Genomic DNA, 24017 nt, shown 5'->3' on the forward strand with positions numbered 1-24017 from the left:
TCTGTCAATTACAGTTATTTGAACACGATGCCATAAATTTATAATACAACAAAAAAAAAACTTCTAAAGCAAAAGATTTGCAAGGAATTTTTTATTTTCTCTAATACTTGTTCAGGTAAATACCAATATTAAAAAAGTTTCTATTTATATTGACTTTATTTAATTCTAATTTCAGTGGTTTTAAATTACAACAGGGATGTTGGCAATTCTCGTAGTACGCAAAACATTTATCTTCGTATTTCACTTAAAATAGTTTGTTTTTCATAGTGATGAGAATCGAAAGTAACTGTGCGTAAACGTGAGTTACCAATAATAATAATAATAATAATAATAAATATAATAGACTTTTGTACAGGTCCATTCATTTATTATATTCTCACTTTATTATGCTATCTATTCATAGTATACCAAGTGTATATTGTTGCTCGCTGCTCGAATACAAACTCGCATCCGGTTATTTCATATAAGATTGTACAACGTACCGGGGCGTTTGCTAGAAAAAATAGGATCACCCGGACGATGTTTTGCAGAACCACCGAATGAGAGCAAGAGGCGAAGCCTCGCGAATGGGACACGAGAAGTTTTCTGGCGAACTGAATATACATCCTTCTATAGAATTCTTTGTGCCGAGATGTATGAAAAATCACGACGACTGTGAAATATGGTGTTACACAGGGGATATATCAAATGCCGCTACTTAATCTCGGGCAGTGACGCTGTGTGACAAGCGTGTACGAAATGTTAGCTGATCAAGCATAAAGGGAGACACACCAAATATTTATTTTCCATTGTATGCATCTGAGACTTGACTTTGGTTTACAACCGCGCTTAGGCTCCATCGCGAAAATACGCACATAAACGTCCGAGCTCAGCTTACGCGTGACGAGACGTGTACACGTCGCGGAAAGTATTTGGAAGCTGTTTAAATGGAACGTTGCGATAGCAAAAGTTTCATACGGCAGCGAACTGAGAATGAAAAAGGCGCAAAAATTACAATTATAACGTAATTTAAGAGACTTGATTTTTTTTCTCTTTAAGTTACTTTGCTTATTTCAATAAGCACAACGTTTAAAACAGCGTCCAACTTTTCTACGACATTCTGTACGAGAAGAGTATAATAATAATTACATCAGCTGTATGCATGAACAAGCTTATTCGTATAATTTCAATTTCTCAATGTGGCTCAATATTGCCAATACTAGTACGTGTCGTTGAACATATATAGATATACCGCTAGAAATCTGTTTCCCACTTTTGTATCGAGCAGAAAACATTTAGAAAAGATATTTAATTATAAAATATTCAATGAGAAAGAACTTGGCATGATAATTTATAATCTTTCAAATTAGGATCATTTTTTAATAAGAGATTCGAATCTTTGGTTCTAATGAATATGAATATTAGATAAAAATATGTCTAAAGACATTGCCATTTGCTTCGTCGAATATAATGATCATAAATAATTCAATAAGAAACATAATTAGTTGACAAGTGTCGCTGAGATACAGGCATATAAAGGCGAACTTTCTGATTTTCATGTATCAATTGCTTCATCTTGGCCCACATAATATAAGCATAATAGTTATTACAAGTCTGTAAGCGCCTGCAACGAGATTTCTTTGTACAAATCAACTTTTGTATTATCGAAAGAGAAAAAGAGACTGGACGACATGTGATCGCGCGTCTTACAAATTTATACAAAGCGTGCGCACAAATACACGTTCGATTTGCCCTCGTCCTTCGATTATCGATATTACCCTCGGTTTACATCTATTGTATGTAGATAAACCTGCTGCTCAGCATACAGAAATCTTTAGTAAAATCTATTTACTTCTTGATATATATTAACAAATTATATATGGACATACATCTGCGTCATATCGTACAATAAATCGGATCGTGCGATTGCGCATTCGGCTCCAGATTACCTCGAATCGTATCGCTATCAGGTCAACACATTATAATTATTAGAATGATACCCGATCAGACCAGCTGGAAACGAGTGTCGACATACATATATATACTGATATTTTATATATATTCGTATATTTGCATGCATATCCAATGTGTACAATGTATATGCACTTTAGATATACATGCTATATATATACATACATACATATATATATATATATATATATATATATATATATATATATATATATATAAAACAATTGTGTACAATATACTATAGGTATACGCACATATATACACACGTATGTATTTTATATATGTATATATACATATACATACATACACATATGTATATATGCACATATTTCGCCATACAATACTATAACACATTACGAAACAAAGGGGCGTTAAGTACGTGCTATCTTGTAATTTACAACAGTTTGTTATACCTAGTAACGTTCCTACGTATGCGCATATGTGTATAAAATCTATTAAATATACAGGAGGGAGGGCCGCACTCCAAACAATATTATTAAACGTATGGGGTACGGACTGGATAATAACAATAATATAGCTATACACGCGCGTTTAAAAGAAACATTGCGGAGTTTTATTGAAATATAAAATAAGCGATATGTATGCGGATATACCGATTCTCTTGAAGAACGGCTACGTATCTCAATGTGTGTGTCTCTTTTTTTCCTGTCATTTCTCTTCTTCCGCGGATATAAAGAATTTCAACACACTAGACGGATACGTCGTCGAACAGATTACAAAATGAAAAATACATTTTGCTGTAAACTTTGACGCGATTCGCTTTAAACGGCACAACATTCGCTTTAAACGATACAACTCATCTGAAAAATTCGCTAAAAGACTTACTTTGCTAATGGAACACAAGGAGAACCATTCTGATGTTATCTGCTATATGTATATAACACGCTTCAAGCAACGTGTACACAGACACATTTTATAAGGCTAATTATATGTTCTAAATTTATTCAACATTCACAGTACAATCAGAGAGGTTCCTCTTTTATCATGCTTTGATTAGAAGACGTAATGGAAAAATGGGACACAACGGGAACACGCAAAGAGAGAAAGAGAGTGAGAGAGAGAGACGTACATACTTCTGGGCCTTCGAACGTCCTAACTTTTGCCCGATTTATATATATATATATTTACCTAATTGCATATAGGAAGTGGTGTACTCTTCTCTTTCATTCTAATCATCTAATTGAACGTAAGCATCCGCGACGCTTCGCTAACATCGCTTTCACTTACGCGCTGTCGCTGAAGAAATTTAAAAGCATATTTTTTTCCGTGGCGAAACATTTAATATTATTAGCATCCAAGTATGGAGAAAAAAGTGCGGTGCGGATCAAGAACGAAGAGAGTATCAATATTTAAATGCTAATAGATATTTCTAAAAGAAGAAATAAAGACAGAAAATACGACAATACTTTTGATAATACAAACATTTTCGTATGATGACACCGGACGATTGTCAGCACGCAATCGAGTTTGAGACTCGTATTGCTTTCCTTAATTAATGCAGAGATTTGAGAATTACTTGAAAATTTCCTTTTCGCAAATATCTGTCGAACCATGTATACAGCTCTAATTTCATATAAAGTTTACAGCCGCGGTGCAGGCATGCATAAAAATAATGTTTAAAATCACCGTGATTTATGGCAGGGACAGTAAAGTTATTAGCGATGCATGATAGTTTGAAATTCCATACGTGGGTTTTTACATCAGTGAAGAATATACGCTGAAGCTATAAACGGTGAAAAGGAATACGAGTAAAAGCAAGAAAAGATAGTCGCAAGCCCAATTGCTCCTTGAAATTGGTCCGATGCAACGTGCACTGTTATGTGCACAATGACACATTGCTAATATATACACAATAGCTACTAACGCTACATTTGATAAATTAAAAACATTAAAAATATATCGTTGCACAAAGAAAAACATGAATCAAACGAGAAAACTAAGTATTACTGGCACATTATTAGCTGTTACGAATGTTATTAACGCCGTCAACTTGGATTCGATACATGCTATTTGGTCGGAAATATTTCTTTATATCGCATGCCACTCTGGACTAGAATCGCGATGTAGTTAGTGATGGAATAAAACAAGTGCTTAGAATCCATTACGAGAGTTTCGAATTATTTCGAATATTATTTGAAATAAAAAAACTAGTGAAAAATAAAAGCTTTAAAAACCTTCTCAGTTTCAAGTATCTTGTGTGCTTATTTGTGTTTATTAAAAATTTTTAATATGATAAATGCATGTATACGACATATATACGAAATGTGTATATCTGGGGATTTTTAATTAAAATCAAATCAAAGATTTTCGACAATTATTTTAAGAATTTAAAAAATTTTAAAGATTCCTTAAAACTAGCAAGTTCTTTAAGATGTTAAAGATTTACTAAAATTCATAATCTATAATAATATTCAAAATTATTCGAAATTTTATGTTAATTGAATTGCTTGAAAACTTGCAAGGAGAATCGAATGCCCATCGTTAGATATAACACGTAGATATATAATACATTGCTGGACATAATGATAAAACACCATGAAAAATTATTGAGATACAAGTTTACACTAAATACCATTATTGTAGCAGATAAAAATATCAATGTTAAAATATTTCAATAAGTGAAATTTGCAATCAATTTTTAACTAAAAGAGAATTGACGGAGTTTTAATTAGATTAAATTATAAAATATCCTCTTAGAAAAACGTTTATAAATAAAAATAAAATTTTAATACTCTTCTTGTATTAATAACAAAGTTACTTCACAAATTATTTTTTTAATTTCAATCATTTTTTAAGTAAATCTTTACTTAGTTATCTTATATAACCCTTTTGTGAATGTCTTGTCGCTTACGTGAAATCTAACTTTTAATTCGCTAAAGTTATTGACTTATAAAGGCATTTATGAAAATTCACTAAAGTGTCTAATCGTTTTATCCAGCAGTGTAGATCGTGGATGTACAACGAAATCTGTATCTTCGATTTTTCATAAATCTTTCTCCCTTTGAAAGCAGAAAGACGAAGATCCAGTGGCACAATAAGGCATACTACTGTTACAATATTTAACCGTAGGACATATTTCGGTGTATTGCATTATCTTTAATGACGATAACATGAATTATACAATTACTGGAGAATGTAAACTATCAATAGTAGCAACATAAATTAACAAATTACTAGCTCGATCGTCACACACACACACACACACACACACACACACACACACACACACACACACACACAGCGCGCGCGCACACATGCAAAGACATCCATACTCATACATAAATGACAACACGCAACACATAAGATAAATCTTATGATAGATACATACAGCAATGCAAATTGGACAGATTCTAACTTCAATACTTCACACTTAATTTAGCAAATGTAATCTAACACAAGTAAGTACTTATGCGTATCCAGTTTACTCAGTATGCGAATCAGCTCTTTTTTTATTTTTGTGTTTTCCCTTTTTTCCTCTTGCGATACGTGTAGAGTTTCTCGTGTCCAACAATGAACAAGTCACTTTTGTTAATTCGTTAAAATCTCTGTCGTACTTACATATATAAGAGATACATCGGTTGAATCATTTAAAATAAGTTCAGTTTGATGCCTCGCGAATTCGATAACGATTACGATATTCTTTTATTTTTCTTGTAAGAGATTACAAGAAAGGAATGAAATACTCAGTCGAAAATAATATCACAGCCTGGAGATACAGTGGAAGACTAAAGATATTGATATTACATTGCAAACAAACTTTTCAACTGTTAACGTTAAAATGTGAATTATCTTCAGATTGTGTTCAAGTTTGATATCCATTTAATTTAACCATTTTTGAAAAATTCCACGAGATTTGATTAAACTGTTTATAAGAGAATGAGCCGCATGCATGGAAAGAAAAAAATTTAAGACCATGCAAGGCGTCAATGCCACAAGTGAAGAGCAATTGATAATACACCAGTTATTAAGAATTCTTATGCTATTCTCTCTTTATTTTACACTTTCATACTAGTCTCCCTTTTCTCCCTCACACGATTGTGATATTATTTAAAAAGCCCTGCCACTCCATCGCGAGTTTCAGTCACGTAGTAAATACACGACTCACGTAATAAAAAGTATCATTTCTTTTTTTTCCGCGACCGATGTAATTGTCAGAAGAGAGCGTGACAAAAACACGGCCATAAAAAGTGACTAGTATTCGCACTTGTCCATACTATAATCGAATTGGTTTTCGACTGGACTTTATCACGATGATAGACGTATATCATCATATGCATAACGTATCTTGTACACATGTAATAAAAATAAGTTGTCGGGTTCTCGTAATTGATCTTCGAGTTACCATTATTTATCGGCAAGACACACTTGAATTTAACGTTGGCTTAAACGCACGGTTATCCTTTTATGCTAAAATTTACCTAATCTGATACAAGTACAAAGCAATTAGAAAATGTTATGCCTCTTTTTCTCATTTCACATTTAAATATGCATTTTATTATATATATATTCTTTTTCTTTTATATTACTTTGTACATGTACACGCTCAACGTACACATTCGTTTTGCATCGTTATATCCGCGCATTTAAGTCAATTTTAAGGCTCCTTTAATCCTGAATTTTCTCGCATTTTTTGAGAGTACTCTATATCCGAAATAGAATGCGTTTGAACGACTCTGGAGTTTAACAATTTTTACTAATAGATAATAATAACATATATAAAATTTTTTATCAGAATTTATTTTTCTATTACTAAAAAACAATCCATTTTTTTAGTAAAAATCTATTAATGTGATATAAGCTATGTACTAATAAATAATTATGTACAAAGCTACATCTTCTGTGAATTTTAATATAAATTGTTTTCAACATGAAAGATATATTAATATACAGAAAAAATAATTATATACAACAGTCAACAAATTTATATTTAAAAAATTGACATTAAATTAACATTATGAATTAGAAAATAATCTCGCCATTATGTGCATGTGATGCGTATTCATGTACGTGTATGTGCATATTCATTCGCAAGGTGCATATTTATTACTTGCCGCGAATCATAGACAAAATCTTGATTGTCTGATCTGATATTTTATTAAGATATTACATTGTTAAATGAGTGTATCAAAGAATATTGTACAGTTCTGTTTCATTAAAAATGGCAATGTTACTTTCATTATCTCCGAAAGAGTGATATGCATATATGTATATAGGGTATTTCGTAGAAATCTTGCAAGAGATTCTTCAATAATCAATGTCAATATTCAATTACTAATGTGGTCGTTTCTTTTGTAATTTATCCTTTGCCAGAGAGTAGCGTTAAAAGAGCATTCGATTTCGAATATTCTAGACTCTTACTATGCCTTACAAATGTAGCCATTGTTGAAAAATGGATATATGGTACGAGAGTACACATGAATTATATGAGCATATAGATTGAATACATCGAGATAAACTTGAATCTCATTTTGGGGACAAGTTAAATATTATAGTAATACTTTGTGTCGCGTAGTCTTTGAAATATTCTATTCCAATCTTTCACTGGGGCAATAATAAATAAAGTATTCATTTCACAAACGATCGAGCGTGTAACAGAATGCACTAATACTCTCTCTTTTTGATTCAACAGTCTTAGAGAATAGTCATTAATATGTTGTTATACGTTGTACACGCGCATATAATCGAGCAGCCTATAGCTTTGTTCAATGTGTGTCGTAGGTATAAACTTGGTAACTATTATCGACGAATCTTAATCAGTATACGTCTAAGTGAACAATCATACGAAACAGTTGTTGACTCCGAGATGATACCCGAAACACGCGGGATGAGATTCAGAAGTAGGTGGTACAAGTTCTTTTGTGCTCGTAATACATTATATGCCGTACGAAAGTGTCGCGTCCTTTAGTACAGCAGCACGGCGACGTGGCTCTGCCCAAAAACAGTTCATCGAATGTCAGAGATGTTGGTTTTGCTGCCGAAAATTTTGACTAGTTGTTCCTCGTAATCGTCGATATTACGTTTCATAAGTTCCATACACGGGCCGAGCAAACGTTCGAAAGCGTCAACGTCCAAAACTGTAAGCGTAAGAAATGTCCGTTTGAATAAATGAAATAATTACTTGAGGAAAGCAAAATTGTTATTTGTGTAAATCCATTAAAGTGTGGCATATCCTGTATATAGAAACTTTCAAAATAGATTGAATGCGCAGAGATATCGCGGCCATCTTCCGTTGTCATTTAACAAGTCCGATTACTGCGGTAAATATCGATATCCGCAATTACTCGGTGCAATGTTATTGATTACCTATCAATTCGGGAATCGTGGGCAGTAATGAAATAAACTTACATGCCAGTTTGATGTCCCCCACAGCGTAGGCCGAAGCGGCGCGTGGTTTATGCGTCACGAGTGCCAGCTCGCCTAAATAACCGCCAGCCGGAACACGATTAATCTGTAGAATATTAAAGATAGCGGGTTAAGGAGAGAATTTTCTTGGCGCTTCTCGTCGTCGGTCTAATCGGATCATTTCTTGGTGAACCAGATTAATGTATAATATAAATGTACCTCAATTTCACGGCCGTGCTCGCCGAGTCTGGTGATTCTGACGACGCCATCCTCGACGAAGTACATTCCATCTGCGCTGTCGCCTTGCCTGATTATCTGTTCACCATCGGAATACTGTTTCGGTACAAGAGCATCCGCTAAATTCATTCGTTCGTAAGCCTGCAAGATTTTTCGATTTAATACATTATAAATCTCGTAAGAATTGATATTTTAAAGATTATTTCTTTTTTTATATTTGTAAATTGAAGAGAAAAAATAGCTTTAACAAAGATATGCAATTATATTTAATCTTAAAGTGCAAATTTAAGATTTCAAAAAAAAAGCACAAATGTATTCGTAAACTATTAGAAAAGCAATTATGTAAAAAGTTGGAAAATCTTACCTCCAGAGACTTCAACATCGGTACTTTATTAATAAGCTGCTCGTACATTTTACGCTTCTTGTACGCGGATTTAAGGAGAATACGTCGAAAGGTTTGCCTGTCCATGGCCCAAAGTGTGCCAGTTGTGATAGCTTTGACAGTGGCTGCTCTGGGCATATTGTATAGAAGGGCCAATTCTCCAAAAGCACCGCGATTATCGTAAGTGTGAATGTGATTATCTTTTGCTGTGGCGGGATCTTTGACATATACATCGAATTTTCCTCTGAAACACGAAACGCGATGAAAATAGATGGAAAATTCAAGTTTGTAGGGCAATCGCGCATTTCTCCACGTGTTTCGCCTAATAAATTTAAACTCCAACGAGAAACGAACAATCGAATAATCAGATTACTAAGCATTATTGTTTGAATATTTTCAGCTTCGAGTAGAAGCACTGATCGACTGTGCTCATCCCCTCCCTCTTGGTTCACTGGAGTTTCCCGCTGAAGGGAGAAGCCTATCGATACGTTAACTGTAATATATAAAGAAAAAGTATTACCTCTCGATCACATAAAAGTTGTCACCATCGTCGCCCTGTCGGATAATAAATTCTCCCGGTTGAACGATTTTTTCGAACATTGCGTCCAGTACGTCCGCCATTTGTTCCTGCAAAAGTAATTTTATTATACACGTATAAATACGTTTTAACGCGATATTATCGTCCAAGATTTAAAATATCGACTTTAAAATTGTAGTACGCAAGCAGAGGGAGTCACGTTAATACCGCGGTGATAATCGATGTACGTGCTTCTACGTAAAATACATAAATACGTTTATATACGTATACAAAGGTGTTTCATCATTACACATTTCCTCTCAACGTAATTAATTCATGACCATGAAATCGATTTTTATCAAATGAAAATTTTTAGACTAGCCACCCATCCCCTCGTCACTTTTCAATTTTCAATTAGATAATTTGATGTGAGTAATGTGCATCTCGAAAAATGAAAGATTATTTTAAAAGAGAACTAATTGAAAAATAATGTAATAATTTCCAACGCATAATATTTAATAGTCAAGCAATTTATACTCGAATGCGTCAACAAGTCGCTAACGAAAGAGACAATTATCTCAGCTATGCGAGTCGTCTTCCTGGCAAAAACGATTGCTCCTAATAAGAGATTATTCGTGGATTTCTTGGTATTTCGCCCGGCTGGCGCGGAGTATACCAAGCCGACGTTACACCTATTCCTATTTGCGATCATGGCTGATGAACGCACTATGTTTAACTTACCTCGTCTAGAGCGCGAAACAGGAGTATGTTCTTGACGCTGTCACTGAGCCTTTGTCGCTGCTCATCACTCTTTGGATGGACCATCTAAAATCAATGAGCCGTATGAAGACAAAATGAAACTCGAGATAAAACGCGGCTTAGGCAACACTTCTAGGTTCATTATTAAAGCACGTAATTGAGACATCGTCTCTCCGTTATCTTCGCAAGAAAGTTTTCTCCCTTGATGAATAATTAGAAAACGGTTTAACGCGATTTAAGTTGCAAAATTATGCGAAACGCACGGCGTTTCGTTAATTTCTGATTTATTGAACAACATTCGCATTCTGTTTGCAAAAAAGCATTACAAGCTAATGAATTTTCTACCGAGGGTAATTCGTTCGTTAAATTGATATATTTATCGTGTTTAATATTCTGCTACTTATTCTCTTTAGATTATTCCTTTCAACTCGGAGAAATGATGCAATAAGCTCTGCCGTAAGAATGCAATTCTCTTTTAAAGCTACAACGAGCAAATTTGATAGTCCGACTAGAAGACTTGAAATATTGCCCTTTACGCTGGACCTGGTACGGTGAACTTTGACCTCTCCCACGCTCCACTCGCTATTATTTCAGAGAGGGAAAACATACTGTTTGTTCTGATTTTAAGAGCCATCGAGCTACGCGATTTCGCGTAGGATCCTTAGCAAAGTTATTAATAACCGAAACGCTACCGAGGTTGTATAAAAATTAACAAGCTTCTGCTACGTACTTTTTTTTTTCTCTTACATGACAGCAGCGTAAAGTTTAAAATGTTTAATATCTACGTAGCACGCTTATAATGCCTAGAAGCATCTAAGAACGGAGCGCGTGATCACCATAAATTTCTTGCATAGGGAAACGGCCCTCGAGTTAAGAAGTTCCATTCCTCGCCCCCGTCGCTGCTAATATTACGTAGCGTCATTCATTTAGCATCTTAATCCCTCCGCTCGCTGATCTATTTAAATTTTTCGCTTTTTAAAAGCTCGCACGCTCTCGTTTGAGAGGTTTTACGTAGGGCGACGATGACGACGGCGGCAACGACTTGCGCTGCAGCCATTATTACGGTCAGCCATACCCTCTCGCTTGCAATAGCAGCAGCAGCAAGTGCACACGCGATAATCGGTCTCTCCACAAGAGCCGGCGGGTTCTTTTGTTTCGTTATCGTCGCCAATTGTTACACACAGAAACGATCAATTTCGCAGGGAACCGTTACTCCACGTTCCCATTACCGACCTGTCCCATCTGCCGCGCCATTGTGCGACCGGGCCGCGTGTATCGTATGATTACAACTTCGCCGAGGGTCAACCGCTTGTCGACGTTTGCCACCTGCAAAACTGTTATTTTGTCGCGCGCGCACGTTCGGCGCGCGTTATCCTCTCGATATCCCGTTTCTCGCACGCCTTTTGCATTTTAACGACAGAACTTTTGGTGCCGAGATTGAAATCCATTTTTCTTTATACTTCCAACTCGGAGTTTTCATACATTATTTTTTCAATATATCGTATTTCCATATTATATTATATATTTTTTTTTTTTTTAAACTGAACCCATACTACTGCATTGCAAAAACACAACAAAATTGTGAAATACTGATACAATATTAATGAGACATTGCAGCAATGTTTAATGTCTAATTAGCAAAATCAACATAGATTCAATATTGAAAAAGTATTCACACTTGAATATTCAACATCGCAATGTTTCTACAATATCTCTGCAATATTGCATTGCAATTGCAACATTGTAACATTGCTACAATGTTGCTGCAATGTTTCAATGGTAAAATGCCTTCAGAGATATTTCCCATACAGCACAGAACATTGCAGCAACATTGTAGCAATGTTGCAATTGCAATGCAATATTGCAGAGATATTGTAGAAACATTGCAATGTTGAACGTTCAAGTGTGAAAAATTTTTCAATATTGAATCTATGTTGATTTTTCTACATTAGACATTGCTGCAATGTCTCATTAATATTGTATCAATATTTCACAATGTTGCTGTAATATTTGCAATCTTGCGATTAAATATTGCTGTTGATACAATATTAGTGTGCTGTATGGGTTTCCTTCAGAAATATTGATATCTGATGTAACAACGTTAATACAATATTATGCTGCAATATTACGTATCAATATTTCTGAAGCGGACGTTTTTTTATTGCAGCAATATTTTGCAATGTTGTGCTGCACAAGAAGTTAAAATAAAGAAATAAAAAATGTAGATTTTTTTTTACCTATTCAGCGCTCCGAGAATCTTTTTGGATCCGTGAAAAGCTGTTCTCTCTCGCTTATAACGCTAACATTACAAGAGCATCTTCGCCGAGGAAAAATCTACTTGAAATCGGGATTTCACGGTTGAAGAAGATCGTGCGTACCCGATGTACCTTTTATCGTAAAACGGTTAAGAAGATTGGTACGGTAGTCGAAGTAGTCTTGTTTCGACCTTTCTAAAAATCGCAACTGTCCCAGTTTTCTCAGCTATTGTCCCGGTCGTGTAACATGCAGAAGAGAAAATGTGATCGGTCGGTCGGTCGACCTGGTCTAGGGAGAGGGAGAGAGAGAGAGAGACAACCGATTTTCCTCTTCGTGTAACCAGCCACCGTAGGGATGGCGATAATCGGATTCACCAGGGCTATCTTTGTGAAAATGTTCTCTCTTTCTCTCGTCGAACCCGACCCGTTGTCGTCGTCGTCGTCGTTGCCGCCGGCGAACCCTCGCAGAACCCCCCTTACTACCCCGCAGATACATACACACGTGCGCGCGCGCGCGCACGCACATATACACACGTATACAACGTGCGCGCTTCTTTCTCCCTCATTCACGTGCGCGTATGTACGATACGTACACACGGTGAGGATGCATATATACATGTAAATCACGTCCATGCCAGGTTATCGAACACGAGGCCTGACGTCACAAAGGTACATCGCCGACCTCGCATCGCCGAGCAAAGTAACTCTTCGTTCGCGTTTCGTCACTCGCGCGGCAGCAGGCCGCGAGAGAGAAGGAGAGAGCGAGAGAGAGACTGCGCGCCAGCTATGCTTTAATAGACTGTGATATATATTATGTACCTCGCGTATATACACACATATACATGCGCGACGTATAACGACATTTCGTAACGAGAGAGGGAGGAAAGGAGAGAGGAGGGGAAGGGAGGGGGGAGAGAAAAAGAGAGAGAGAGAGAGAGAGAGAGAGACTCTATTTTCTACCAGCACCGAAAAAAAACCTAAACCTGCCTCTGTGTTCGTCATCGTCGTTCGCTCTCTTCATCGAAGCGAAGTATCCCGCGCGATAACGAGTTATGTTGCGAATGCAATGTAGCGCGAATGCGTTATATAAAAACCTGTCCTTTTGCTCGATCGCGTGATTACTTCGTGCCACGTCTTCCAACGACGACGACGACGACGACGACGACGAGAACAACGGGATTTTAGAATCGCTCTACGAAGATAATTAACGAAGAAGCGCGTAAAGAGCGCGCAACGATTAGCGCTCACACGCCAAAAGTGGCCGATCGATGCCGATATTTTAATCTCCAAGAAAATTTTCACTCTATCGTTCCAGGCGCTATTCCCCGAGAGTCGAGTCGAGTCGTTTTAATTCCTCCTCTAAGCTCCAATATTCGCGCGTGGCAAATTTCCTACGGCGACACGCGACTCGCCTCGGCGTGCAAAAGTACGTACGTTTTGCGGTCTCGGCGATTATTTACGCAGTTACAATCGACGACGTATCGGTTTTCGCCAATTCGACAGACGTGACAAGCGTAAAAAGTGTACGCTGTCAAGGCTTCGTTGCTGGAAAAAAAATATCAGCCGCGTTGCGACATCCGTTAATAGAAGGTCTAAAAGTGACACGGCGATGCGACGGACGTGTCGAGATACTCATCGTGAAGAGAAAACGGCGTTTTCGGACCAATCGAATCTGCGATCGTTCGAGCGAACGTCACGCCAGCAGATAGCATCATTTTACGATCATCAATGACGCGATTGCGTCGACAGACCTGATGTAACTCAATTTTCGGTCCGCTACTTTTCAACCTATTTACTGCCGCTTTGGCTTCCTTATGCCTATTGTTTCTGTGCTGTACACGTATGCAAATGATGTTTTTCTCTTTAAAACATTCAAATTACTTCTCTTACAGCTGCTTTGAATAATGACCTTCTGCAGATTAGTGAGTGGTCGATTGTTAATGGCTTGCATATTATCCCTTCTAATAGTCGGTTCTCCTACCCTTCTTTGCCATCTTCAATCTTTCGGTATCCAACAAGTTTTTTTATTCCTTATCTAGAATAAGGAGTAAAAGTTCTACTGTGAGAACTCTTGGCCTACATATCGATTCGTCTTGGACATTCGACCAACCTGTTTTGGTCAATTGTAGACTTGCCTATTCTCGTCTGTTGTATCCTTTGCGTCATTCTTTGTTTCTCAAAAATTCACACAGTCTCTTGTACCATCATTGTTTGATTATGCTAATATTCGTGTGACTTCCTGTCTTAGTCGTTTCCCAAAATTCAATCAAAATTCAGGTCTTCATTATTCTTTTGGTGTCAGAAAATATCATCGCGTTACTCTTTCTTTTCAGCGTTCCAAATGGTTAAATATCTATCAACGTTTTATTATTCACCTATGCTGTACCGTTTTCAAAGTTCTTCGCTCCAGTACGCCTACTCCGAAATTTGATACGTCTTAACGTGGATATTCATTCCGATTCATTTTCAGATACTCATCGACATTTACTTGCATTTCCAATGCATAAAACATCGAAATTTCAGGATGCCTTCTCCTACACCTAAAATTTTTCAATATTCTGCCTTCTGTTAAACGCCTGCTGTCTCAGCTTTCTACGTTTCGCCAAGAGCTCACCCAACATATTGCATCTCATTGCAATTAAACTTTCCGCTTGTGCCTCGTTCGTGAATTTTATTTAATTTATTTTAAAGTACTTATTTCCTTTCTTCTTTTGTATTCGTTGTACCCGATATCTTCATTAATCTTACTAATGTAATTTATTATTTCTTATATTCGTTATACATCTAATAATAATGTATTGTCAATTTCCATAGAATCGAGTTCAAGTCTCCTATGACCTTTCTACCTTTTAAGATTCTCTGTTCTGTTCTGTTCGCCCTGTACTGTTAATTTGTCACAAGCTCCTACCGTCTCGTTTTCGTTCGCGTGTACATTTCCACTCTCCCGCTTGATGCATAGGCATTTGGTTTTTGTTTGGTTGACCATCAAACCCCATTCCTCATATTCTTTTACGAGTCTGACCGCCATAAACTCTAGGTCCTCTTTATCCTGGGCCACCTGATCATCCGCGAAATGTAGAGAATGTTTTCTCGTCGTTCAGTTGTATACCTATTCCGCTACGAGATCTTCTCCAGCTTTCCAATGTCTCATTTTGATATATTTTGAACATGGTCGAAGATAGGCAGCAAACGGAATAGAATTTTCTTTTTCGGAAAAACACGAACGCGAAACGCACGTCGCAAACGATGTCTCATTCGCGTGGTCTTGTTATCGCGCACGTGCGCGATATAATTTATGAAACAGCGGCAATAACACATGCACGATATATACCTTGAAGCCGTCATCCTCCTCATCTTCCTCGGGATTGTAAGTCTCTGCGAAAACGCTCTTCCTTCTGGAGGCAAACCGGCCGACTGGTGGCTCTAAAATACAAAAGGGACGTAATCGTGATTAAACTGGTGAAAGAATGAAATATAAAGTTCAATTAAATGGATTGAACGTCGATTAAAATGTAAAGCTAGATTTAATTGAAGGAGGGTGAAGAACGGCGCAGCTTACTTAACGAGAGGAATAATATAAAAGTTGACAATGTTGTCGAATGGTATTCAGTTTAGTCAATTGGCTCGAGTCTAAAAAAAATAAAAAAAAAAAAAACGTACATTGCTATCTATCGCGATAATAAACCGAAGGCCCGTGTTTTATGACAGAGATGACAATCGTATGCGCGTCAAGTTTGACGTTTACGTAATTGGACGATTGCGTTTTCGAGAAAAGTCTCGTCGATTGCAAAAGCCGTTGCGTAAAAAAATGGTCTGTCGTTCAATTATGCAAATGCGAAAGACCGCGCGCGCCGGCTCGTTTCAGTCGTTAGCTGCAGCGAAATCCGGTCCCCCCCGACGGTAATAAAGGGAACGGCGAGGCAACAGCGATTTTCGGAGTTTCGACATTAGCATTTTGTATGTCGATGTCGCGAAAGAAGTGACGTATCTCTTTAGTTTAAGTTTTACGTGACAGAAGTTTGCGCGGAAGTTTCATCTTCGATCACTTCGCAATTTGCGATAGAGAGACTCGTTGAAACTTTTTTTTTTTTTTTTTCTGTAATGTCGCATCACGTCGACGTCTTTCTCAAGTGTTGACCTTTCGTCTTGACACACCCCGCGTAAATCGAGCGCGAATATATATTGGCCGCGACGGCGTACTATTTTTCTTCGAGAGACGCGAATTTCTACTTGCGAGATAAAAATTTTTATATTCCATCGTCATTCCATCCTCGCGTCTCGATTACAAACGTATTTTTTTCGCCACCGCGCGCAACACGTGATTCTCGGTAACTAGGTCTGGTAATGGAATAGTAATTCTACAAGAAGAGGATAAGTCGAAGACATATATAAGATAAATCTTTTCGTTTCCAAGAAAACTAAGCTTGAAGATTAAAAAATAACAATTCTTTCCTTCTTGAAATATTATTTTTTTGAGAATTAACAATACCTTTTCTTCTTTCGCGTTATTACGCAAAGGTTACGAGAAGAACAGTGGAACTTTATGCGGTTAAATATGTTAAAAAAGTCGTGGTACTTATTTTCTTTTTTAATGGCTATAAGTTTGTATATCTCTATTACTCTCTAAAAGCGACAAAGTTTTTAATGTCGCGAAAGCTGTCGTATGATTATCCAGAAACTCGCCTTAAGCCCAAATCACATCTAGCGATTGACGATTGGCGATTACTTTTCAACCAAATAGAGCAAAGCAGTCACCGACTGCTTTGGTCTGATTGGTTTAAAAAATAATCGCCAATCGTCAATCGCAACTGTCAATCGCTAGTGTGATTTGGGCTTTAGTCATCCGCTATTACATACATAATTTATTACTTCAGCTTTATAACATTTAGTTAAGAAGGGACTTGGTTTACACCTGATTCTTATGAATGTCTTGGTTCTACAATACCAGCTAGAAGCTATTGAAATTCAAAAAAGCCCAAATCACACTAGCGATTGACGATTACTTTTTAAACCAATCAGAGCAAAGCAGCCGCCGACTGCTTTGCTCTGATTAGTTGAAAAGTAATCGCAATCGTCAATCGCAATCGTCAATCGCTAAGTGTAATTTGGGCTTTAAGCCCTACGTACAACAAAGGAATATTAAATATTAGGAATAAGAATTGAGATTAGAATCACAGCTTCCTCAATGAACACTATACATAAATAATAAATTATGTTGTATATTGTACGAAATACATTTATGTCTCACGTCTTATTCGTATCTACTGCGCGTTACGTTTAATATTCATTAAGAAAACTGATTTTAATTCCCATTCCTAGTATCTAATATTTCTCTATTGTGCGCAGGGACTTGGATTTATTCTTTCTTTCTTTTCTTAACGACAAAAAATACCTGAATTTTAGTTCTGAAACTGACGGTAAAAAAAAACAAAAAACTTTAGTTTACAATGACTTACGCAGCGAAAATGACATATTCTGTTGCAGTTTTAGATAAAAAGCTAGTAAGGATCCAAATGAATTTTTGCTCGAACATTTATTAGAGTTTCATTAGCCTATATGTAAAAAAGTTGATTTAATTCGTAATGCCACTTCCTCATTAAATTTGCAAACAAGTTTTGCGACAATATGAAATACGATTTTATTTTAGAAGCAAATAAAAAATGCAGCAACTTTTAAATCAATAAAAAGAGTTACGCTGAAATTTTTACAGATAATGAATCGTAATAACAGAATAATCTATGAAACTTTAAAATTTTTAATACTTTGAGATGTGATACACATTCTAATTAATTCACTCATCCATCCGACTCACACCCAAGGCCTAAATCTACGTATCCTGTATCTATACACGTAAAAAAATTAATATTAAATCAACAATTCCTTGTTTCATATATAAGCAAGAATATATGATCTTGTGGGAAAAATTTATAATCTTAAACAGACAATTTGCTTACGTGAAGAGAAAAATTTTCTTCACGCGAGCAAATTAAGTCTGTTTAAGATTATAAATTCTTCCAAGAAGATTTTATATTCCTGCTTATATATGAAACAATGAATCGTTGATTTGATACTAATTTTTTTTCTGTGCAAAACTCGTATCGCAAAAGGCAAACAAAAAAAAGGGATCAGAGAGGGATCCTATCGTAATTATAGTTACAATCCGCGTTCCTATTGCATTCATTACAAGGTCACTCGCTACTAATTCGGACAACGGAAGCTCCGCGGCGTTTCATTCTTTCGCACCTCTGTCATCCACTGGCTCGAGGACGGAGATGAGCGACATTTGGTCCGCGGGTGGAGAGAAACACGCGGCAGAGACGTGCACGAGGACACGTTCCTCCTTGGCAGCACGTTCACTTGACACGCACACTTGACACGAAACAAGTATATCCAGTCGCAAGTACGTGATTCGCAGACACAAATTTGTCACAACGCTACGCTACGACGAGAAGAAAGGTGAGTAAGCCTGGCAAGCAACTCCGAAACTCCGTAACATCAATAAAGCACAATCGTAGATGCGACGCTTCTCTTCCCCCCCTGCACTTTGCTCTCTACGACTTCACTTTAGCCGACGATCGGGCCAGAAACTGAACAGTCGAAAGGGGGACACACCGATGTTCCCGAAGGGGCTCTGCTTTTTTTTTTCCCCTCAGTTACAGACTCGTTCGGTTGTTGGACGAGAAAAAAAAAGCCGCGCACGGAGATTACACCCACTGATATCACGCTCGCTTCGCTTTCGACGAGGAAGAGGAATCACGTATCCGAGTGTCGCGGTGTCGTTGTGCCGGCTAAGCGCGCTGCACTGGGCTGGAGGAACTATCGAAAGCACCGCGCCGCATCAGTCGAGAATCACGTCTCGCGACTGACGAGCGCCTGACCGGATCGGACTGGACCGCGTTGTAGCACTTGTAGCGCGACTGAGAGCGCGGCAAGAGGAGTGAAAGAGAACGATTGGATTTCCCAAATCGCGCGCAGGTCTCGAAAAGAGACGTACGAGCCAAGCCGGTGCGGCGGCGACGGCGTTCGCTCGGACTCTCGATAAAACTTCGAACCAGACGAGAAACAACAACGTCGTCCCGCTTCGCACGCTCGTTTTCCTCTATCCGCTATCGCAAAGAGCCTCCTCGGACGCGCATCTTCGACAAGGCCGAAGCACAGCCCTTTCCTCCCCCCCTTCAACCCCACGCGACCATCGCGGCGTATGTGGAAGTCCCGCTTTCGACGTGTGTAGGGGGTTCGAGATAGAGGGGATGGTGCTCTCCACCGCCTCTCGCGCGCGGAAACCCCACGTGAAAGAATTTCCGAGGGGATCTCGATCGATTACTACCACCGCGACCGATTCTCCGAATCGCGATTCTCCGAGCGAGAGGGAGAGAGAGAGAGACCAGGAAACACGCGAGTCCGGAATGATTTATTAGTTTTCGACGGACCCCCGCGCGCTGACGCACCAACGACGGACCAACTTCGCAAGGCTGGAGATAACTCGTGAACAAGTTTGTTTGCGGCAGTGCTGCTGCGATGGGGAAAGGCAGCTGGAAGAAATAGGAACGGGATTCCTCCAGATACATATTGATGAGGAAGAAGAAATATTAGTTCGAACGTCTATTTTTGTCACTTCGGAGCGCGGAGTTGTTCCTCGAAATGCCGAGACATCTCAACTGAGAGATGGATGAGGGAGGATTCGGTAATCCATGCAATTCTGCAAAAATGAAAGAAAAAAAGAAGAAAAAAAGGAACTTTGCGTGACTCGGGCAGAGATCGGAAAGATCTCTCTTGTCGCGGGGGAAAATCCAATAATATCCTAAAGGTATTTATCTTGCGATCGCGAGTCTCTTCCACAGGAGATTCGAGGGATTTTCTTTCCTGAGCAGATAAGAGAAGGAAAAATCGAATTAATCCGGGCAAGAGGGGAGAAAGGAGAGCGGTATTGTTTTTCATAGAAGAACGGATATCGGTGTCACAGAAGGAGAAAAAGAAGGGAGAAGAGTGGGAAAGAGGAGCTCCGAGCCTCATCGAATTCGACTATCGACTCAAAATTGCGTGCTAATAGAAGCGCTCGATGTCGCGCCGTGCATTTTTCAGTGGAACATCCCGACGCTTGTTCAGACATTATAAATGCACATTTTCGCATTACGCGCGCGGTTTGCTTGGGAAATTGGCGATTTCACCATTAATCGTTCAGCGCTAATCTAACGTAATGGCTTATATTACGTCATCGATGTTATGCTCTCATTTCGGAAAATGGAAAATCGGTTCGACTAATGTCAGAATTCGTCGGCACGTCGGTGGTGAAATTCAGGCGATCGATCGACACACGTCGACGTTCACTGAATCATCGTCAACTTCAAATTATCTATTGAAATATGTGAAAATAAATTTACACGTAAATGTGTCCTAGATAAGGTAAAAATTATTTAACTTTAATTTATTTAAATACAAAATAGAATTATGCATGATTTTATCTAGATAATTTTCAGATAATATCGTTATTGAATAAAGCAATTTAGAATGTAAAAATATGTTCGTATTTTTATTTTTTAATCTTTATTTCTTAAAAATAAAAGTTCTTCAAAATAGAGTTTAATCTAACAAAAAATATCCCGCTTTGAATTGGAATCAATACGCAAATCAATAAAAATCCAAAGTAAAAGTAAAGGGAATATAAAATGCGCATTATACAACGATTTACAAAATTTCTTGTAAAAGTTAGCATTCAATCTCAGCAGTTTACAATTTTTCTTCGTACGTTTTATAGTTTCGGGACAATTTTTATATTGCACTATTATCGATCTGTGCAATCTAGGCTGCGTTCCGATATACACTGCCAGTACTAAAAGTTTATAGTTTACGTTACGTACACTACAGATTTTCAGTACTGACAGTGAATTTCGTAACGTAATCCTGTTATTGCCACTTAAAAATATTCTCCTGTTAGGAGAATATTTTTAAGTGGCAATAATTACTAAATGGTAATTTGCGAGTTGAGGAAAATGCTTCTCTCTCGTTATTGTTGACATTAGCTTAAATAATTTGGCAAAGATCCCTGGAAAAAAATACAATATTTCTCATGATTTTCATTAAATTGAAACATTTTTCAGAAATACTCCTCGGAGTCTACATTTTTTCTTAGAATTTTTCATACATGTGAATTCTGAATTTCTGAGATTTCTCATCCCACGATTTCTAAAAAAAAGTACTTTTAACTTTTTTAGATTTTATAACATTTTATCAGAAACAAATCTGGGAAATCTTAGGATATTTTATAATTAACATATTTGAAAAATTCTGAAAAAACTGTCTGGGCATTTTTGGAGTGTTCTAATTCGTATAAAAAAATTTAAAAAAGTTATAAAATTATACAGAAATTCTAACAGAATTTTTCACCAGGACTAACACTTATCTAACAATGAGATAAAGATATAAAATGAAGACATTTTATAATACCCTAGATAAAGACAATATGCAACCATTTCTTCATCTAGATAATTTTACACAGATAATAGCAAGCGCTGTTTAATTAATCAATGAGAGGAAAAAGAAGCAGAAAATACGTGGGACAAACGGAATGAATGACGGATTGCTCGGTATTGTTAAATTATTATCCGTCGCCGTCTATCACGCCGCTGCTACATAAATCACCGACATTACGGTTTTATTCCGTGTTATACACCCGGAATTACACGAACCTTCTTCCCTCCTGCCTGCCTGCCTCGGTGTCCGTTACCCGCCCCCAACCCCGGAAGGAAAGTGAGACTCGAAACCGCGGTGACGAGTCAATTGACGTTGGTGGAGAATCGACCCACTGCACACTTAACTTACAACCGATATCGATCCGTGCAATTCTCGACTAGCTCGCAAGCTTAAACTCTACTAACATTATGATTGATAGCAATCAAGACCAGTTAACCGAGCTATCCGTCACTCTATAGAGAGATAGAGAGAGAGAGAGAGAGAGCTTAGGCCTGCACAAACAATGCCCGATCCCTTTTCACAATTCGGAAAGAGAGACGCAGAGAGAACCACTTGTGATCTCTCGACTACTCGAGGGGACAATCAAACGCTCGCTATCGGTCCTTTTGCGCGATCTTTTCCGCCGATTAGCCCCCTTTTTTTTTCATTTATTCATCTAATCGAGACGATAGCGAACGCGCAGTCGATGGCTCGTGAGTTAATGAGATTTTGAGGAATCAATTTGACTGATATCGTTCTTCTTATTTCTTTCTTCGTAAAAACTCGGTAGTTATCGAATACGACGTGATGCGTAAGACTTTTCGAGATTGAGATTTCCCAGGAAACAATCTATGCTCTCGCATAGAGAGAATACTAAAAATGAAAGGTCTTCCACTTGAAAAATGTAACAAGGTCACAATTCGTAAAATCCGTTTCGATCATGCAGCTGCATTTAGAATGGACCTCGATCGTGGATTTACGTTGCTTATCCATCTTGTTTTTAGACCTTTCGGTTAGCTGTGGATAATCGTCATTGACAGAATCGACAAACTGTGACATGTCACCGGAGAAGGAAACAGGAAAATGGAGGGAGGGAGGGAGGCGAAGACAGGAAGGAAGAAAAAAAAGCGAGAGACAGAGAGACTCACCCTCATCGACAGATTCGTCCGGCGTGGACGAGCAGGTCTGACCGTCCGTCTGGATCAGCTGCGTACGCCGTGCGTCGCGTAGCCGCGTGAAAAAGTCCACGGCGTAGTCGATAATGTCGCCGGGCTGCTCCAGCAGGTAGCTGATCGTGAACTCGAGGAGGACGTCGCGCAGGTCGTCCGGCACCGTGATCTTGCCGGCGTTACGTTGGCAGCTCATCTTCTCTCGTTCCCCAGAAAGACGATCGTCGAATCTCGACGGGGCTCGACGGAGCTCGCCCACCGCAGCGGAGCAGCTTCCGCACCTCCGTAACGCCGCGCACAGTCACGCGCGCCGCGCACACACACACACACACCTCTCGGGGCGCCTCACGGGTTCTCGCGTGGATCAAAGATCGAAGAAGAAAGAGTGATAAAGTCGCGCGGAATCCTCAGGCTAGAGCCGGAGCTGGAATCCGGAGTCGAAGCTGAGTTTTAAAGCCGGGGCCTGGGACGAGACCAGGAGAGGAGAGCGAGAAACGCTCGACGCGTCGTCGTACCGCCGCCCACTTTCGGCGCGCTGCTGCTTCGTCGCCGCCTCCGCCACCACCTTCGCCGCCGCCGCCGTTGCCGCCGATGGCCCGCTCTCCCGTCGTCGTCGTCGTCGTCGCACCGCGCCGCGCCGCACACCGTACCGCACCACACCGCCGGCCGTTCGTGCACCGGCGAACCGTCGTCGCTGCCACCCGCGCCGTTGGCAAGCTCCGCGCTCGCTTCCCGGTGCACCACGCTGACTATCGACACGGTGGGGCTAGCTGGCTACCGTGACGACGCTGCTGCGCTGCGCACAGTCGCGCCGAACGTACGACGGGGATCGGGGGATCCCGAGGACACGGAGAATGAACCGATCGCGGTCGCTAAGATGGCGACTGATAGCACTCACCTCACTCACCCGCACCCGCACCTCATCGCGCCGCGAA

General features: G+C 38.8%; 1 protein-coding gene across 2 annotated transcripts; it reads right to left on the minus strand.

Annotated features, from left to right (window-relative positions):
* Positions 1–137: 137 nt before the first annotated feature.
* On the minus strand, positions 138–23929 carry LOC105198515 (cAMP-dependent protein kinase type II regulatory subunit). Of its 2 annotated transcripts, none has more exons than XM_011165250.3 (8): positions 23062–23929; positions 15795–15886; positions 10191–10274; positions 9453–9559; positions 8915–9176; positions 8533–8691; positions 8317–8419; positions 138–8045 (listed from the first exon to the last, which is right to left on the minus strand). In XM_011165250.3, exons 1-8 carry the CDS (start codon positions 23276–23278, stop codon positions 7915–7917), a joined length of 1155 nt encoding a protein of 384 aa, XP_011163552.1. In that variant the 5' UTR covers positions 23279–23929; the 3' UTR covers positions 138–7914. The 2 variants fall into 2 exon arrangements, with proteins under 2 accessions (XP_011163552.1, XP_025992954.1); XM_026137169.2 differs by lacking the exon at positions 23062–23929 and adding an exon at positions 18707–19700.
* Positions 23930–24017: the final 88 nt, after the last annotated feature.

This window comes from Solenopsis invicta, chromosome 12, assembly GCF_016802725.1.
Source record: "Solenopsis invicta isolate M01_SB chromosome 12, UNIL_Sinv_3.0, whole genome shotgun sequence".
Taxonomy (NCBI): domain Eukaryota; kingdom Metazoa; phylum Arthropoda; class Insecta; order Hymenoptera; family Formicidae; genus Solenopsis; species Solenopsis invicta.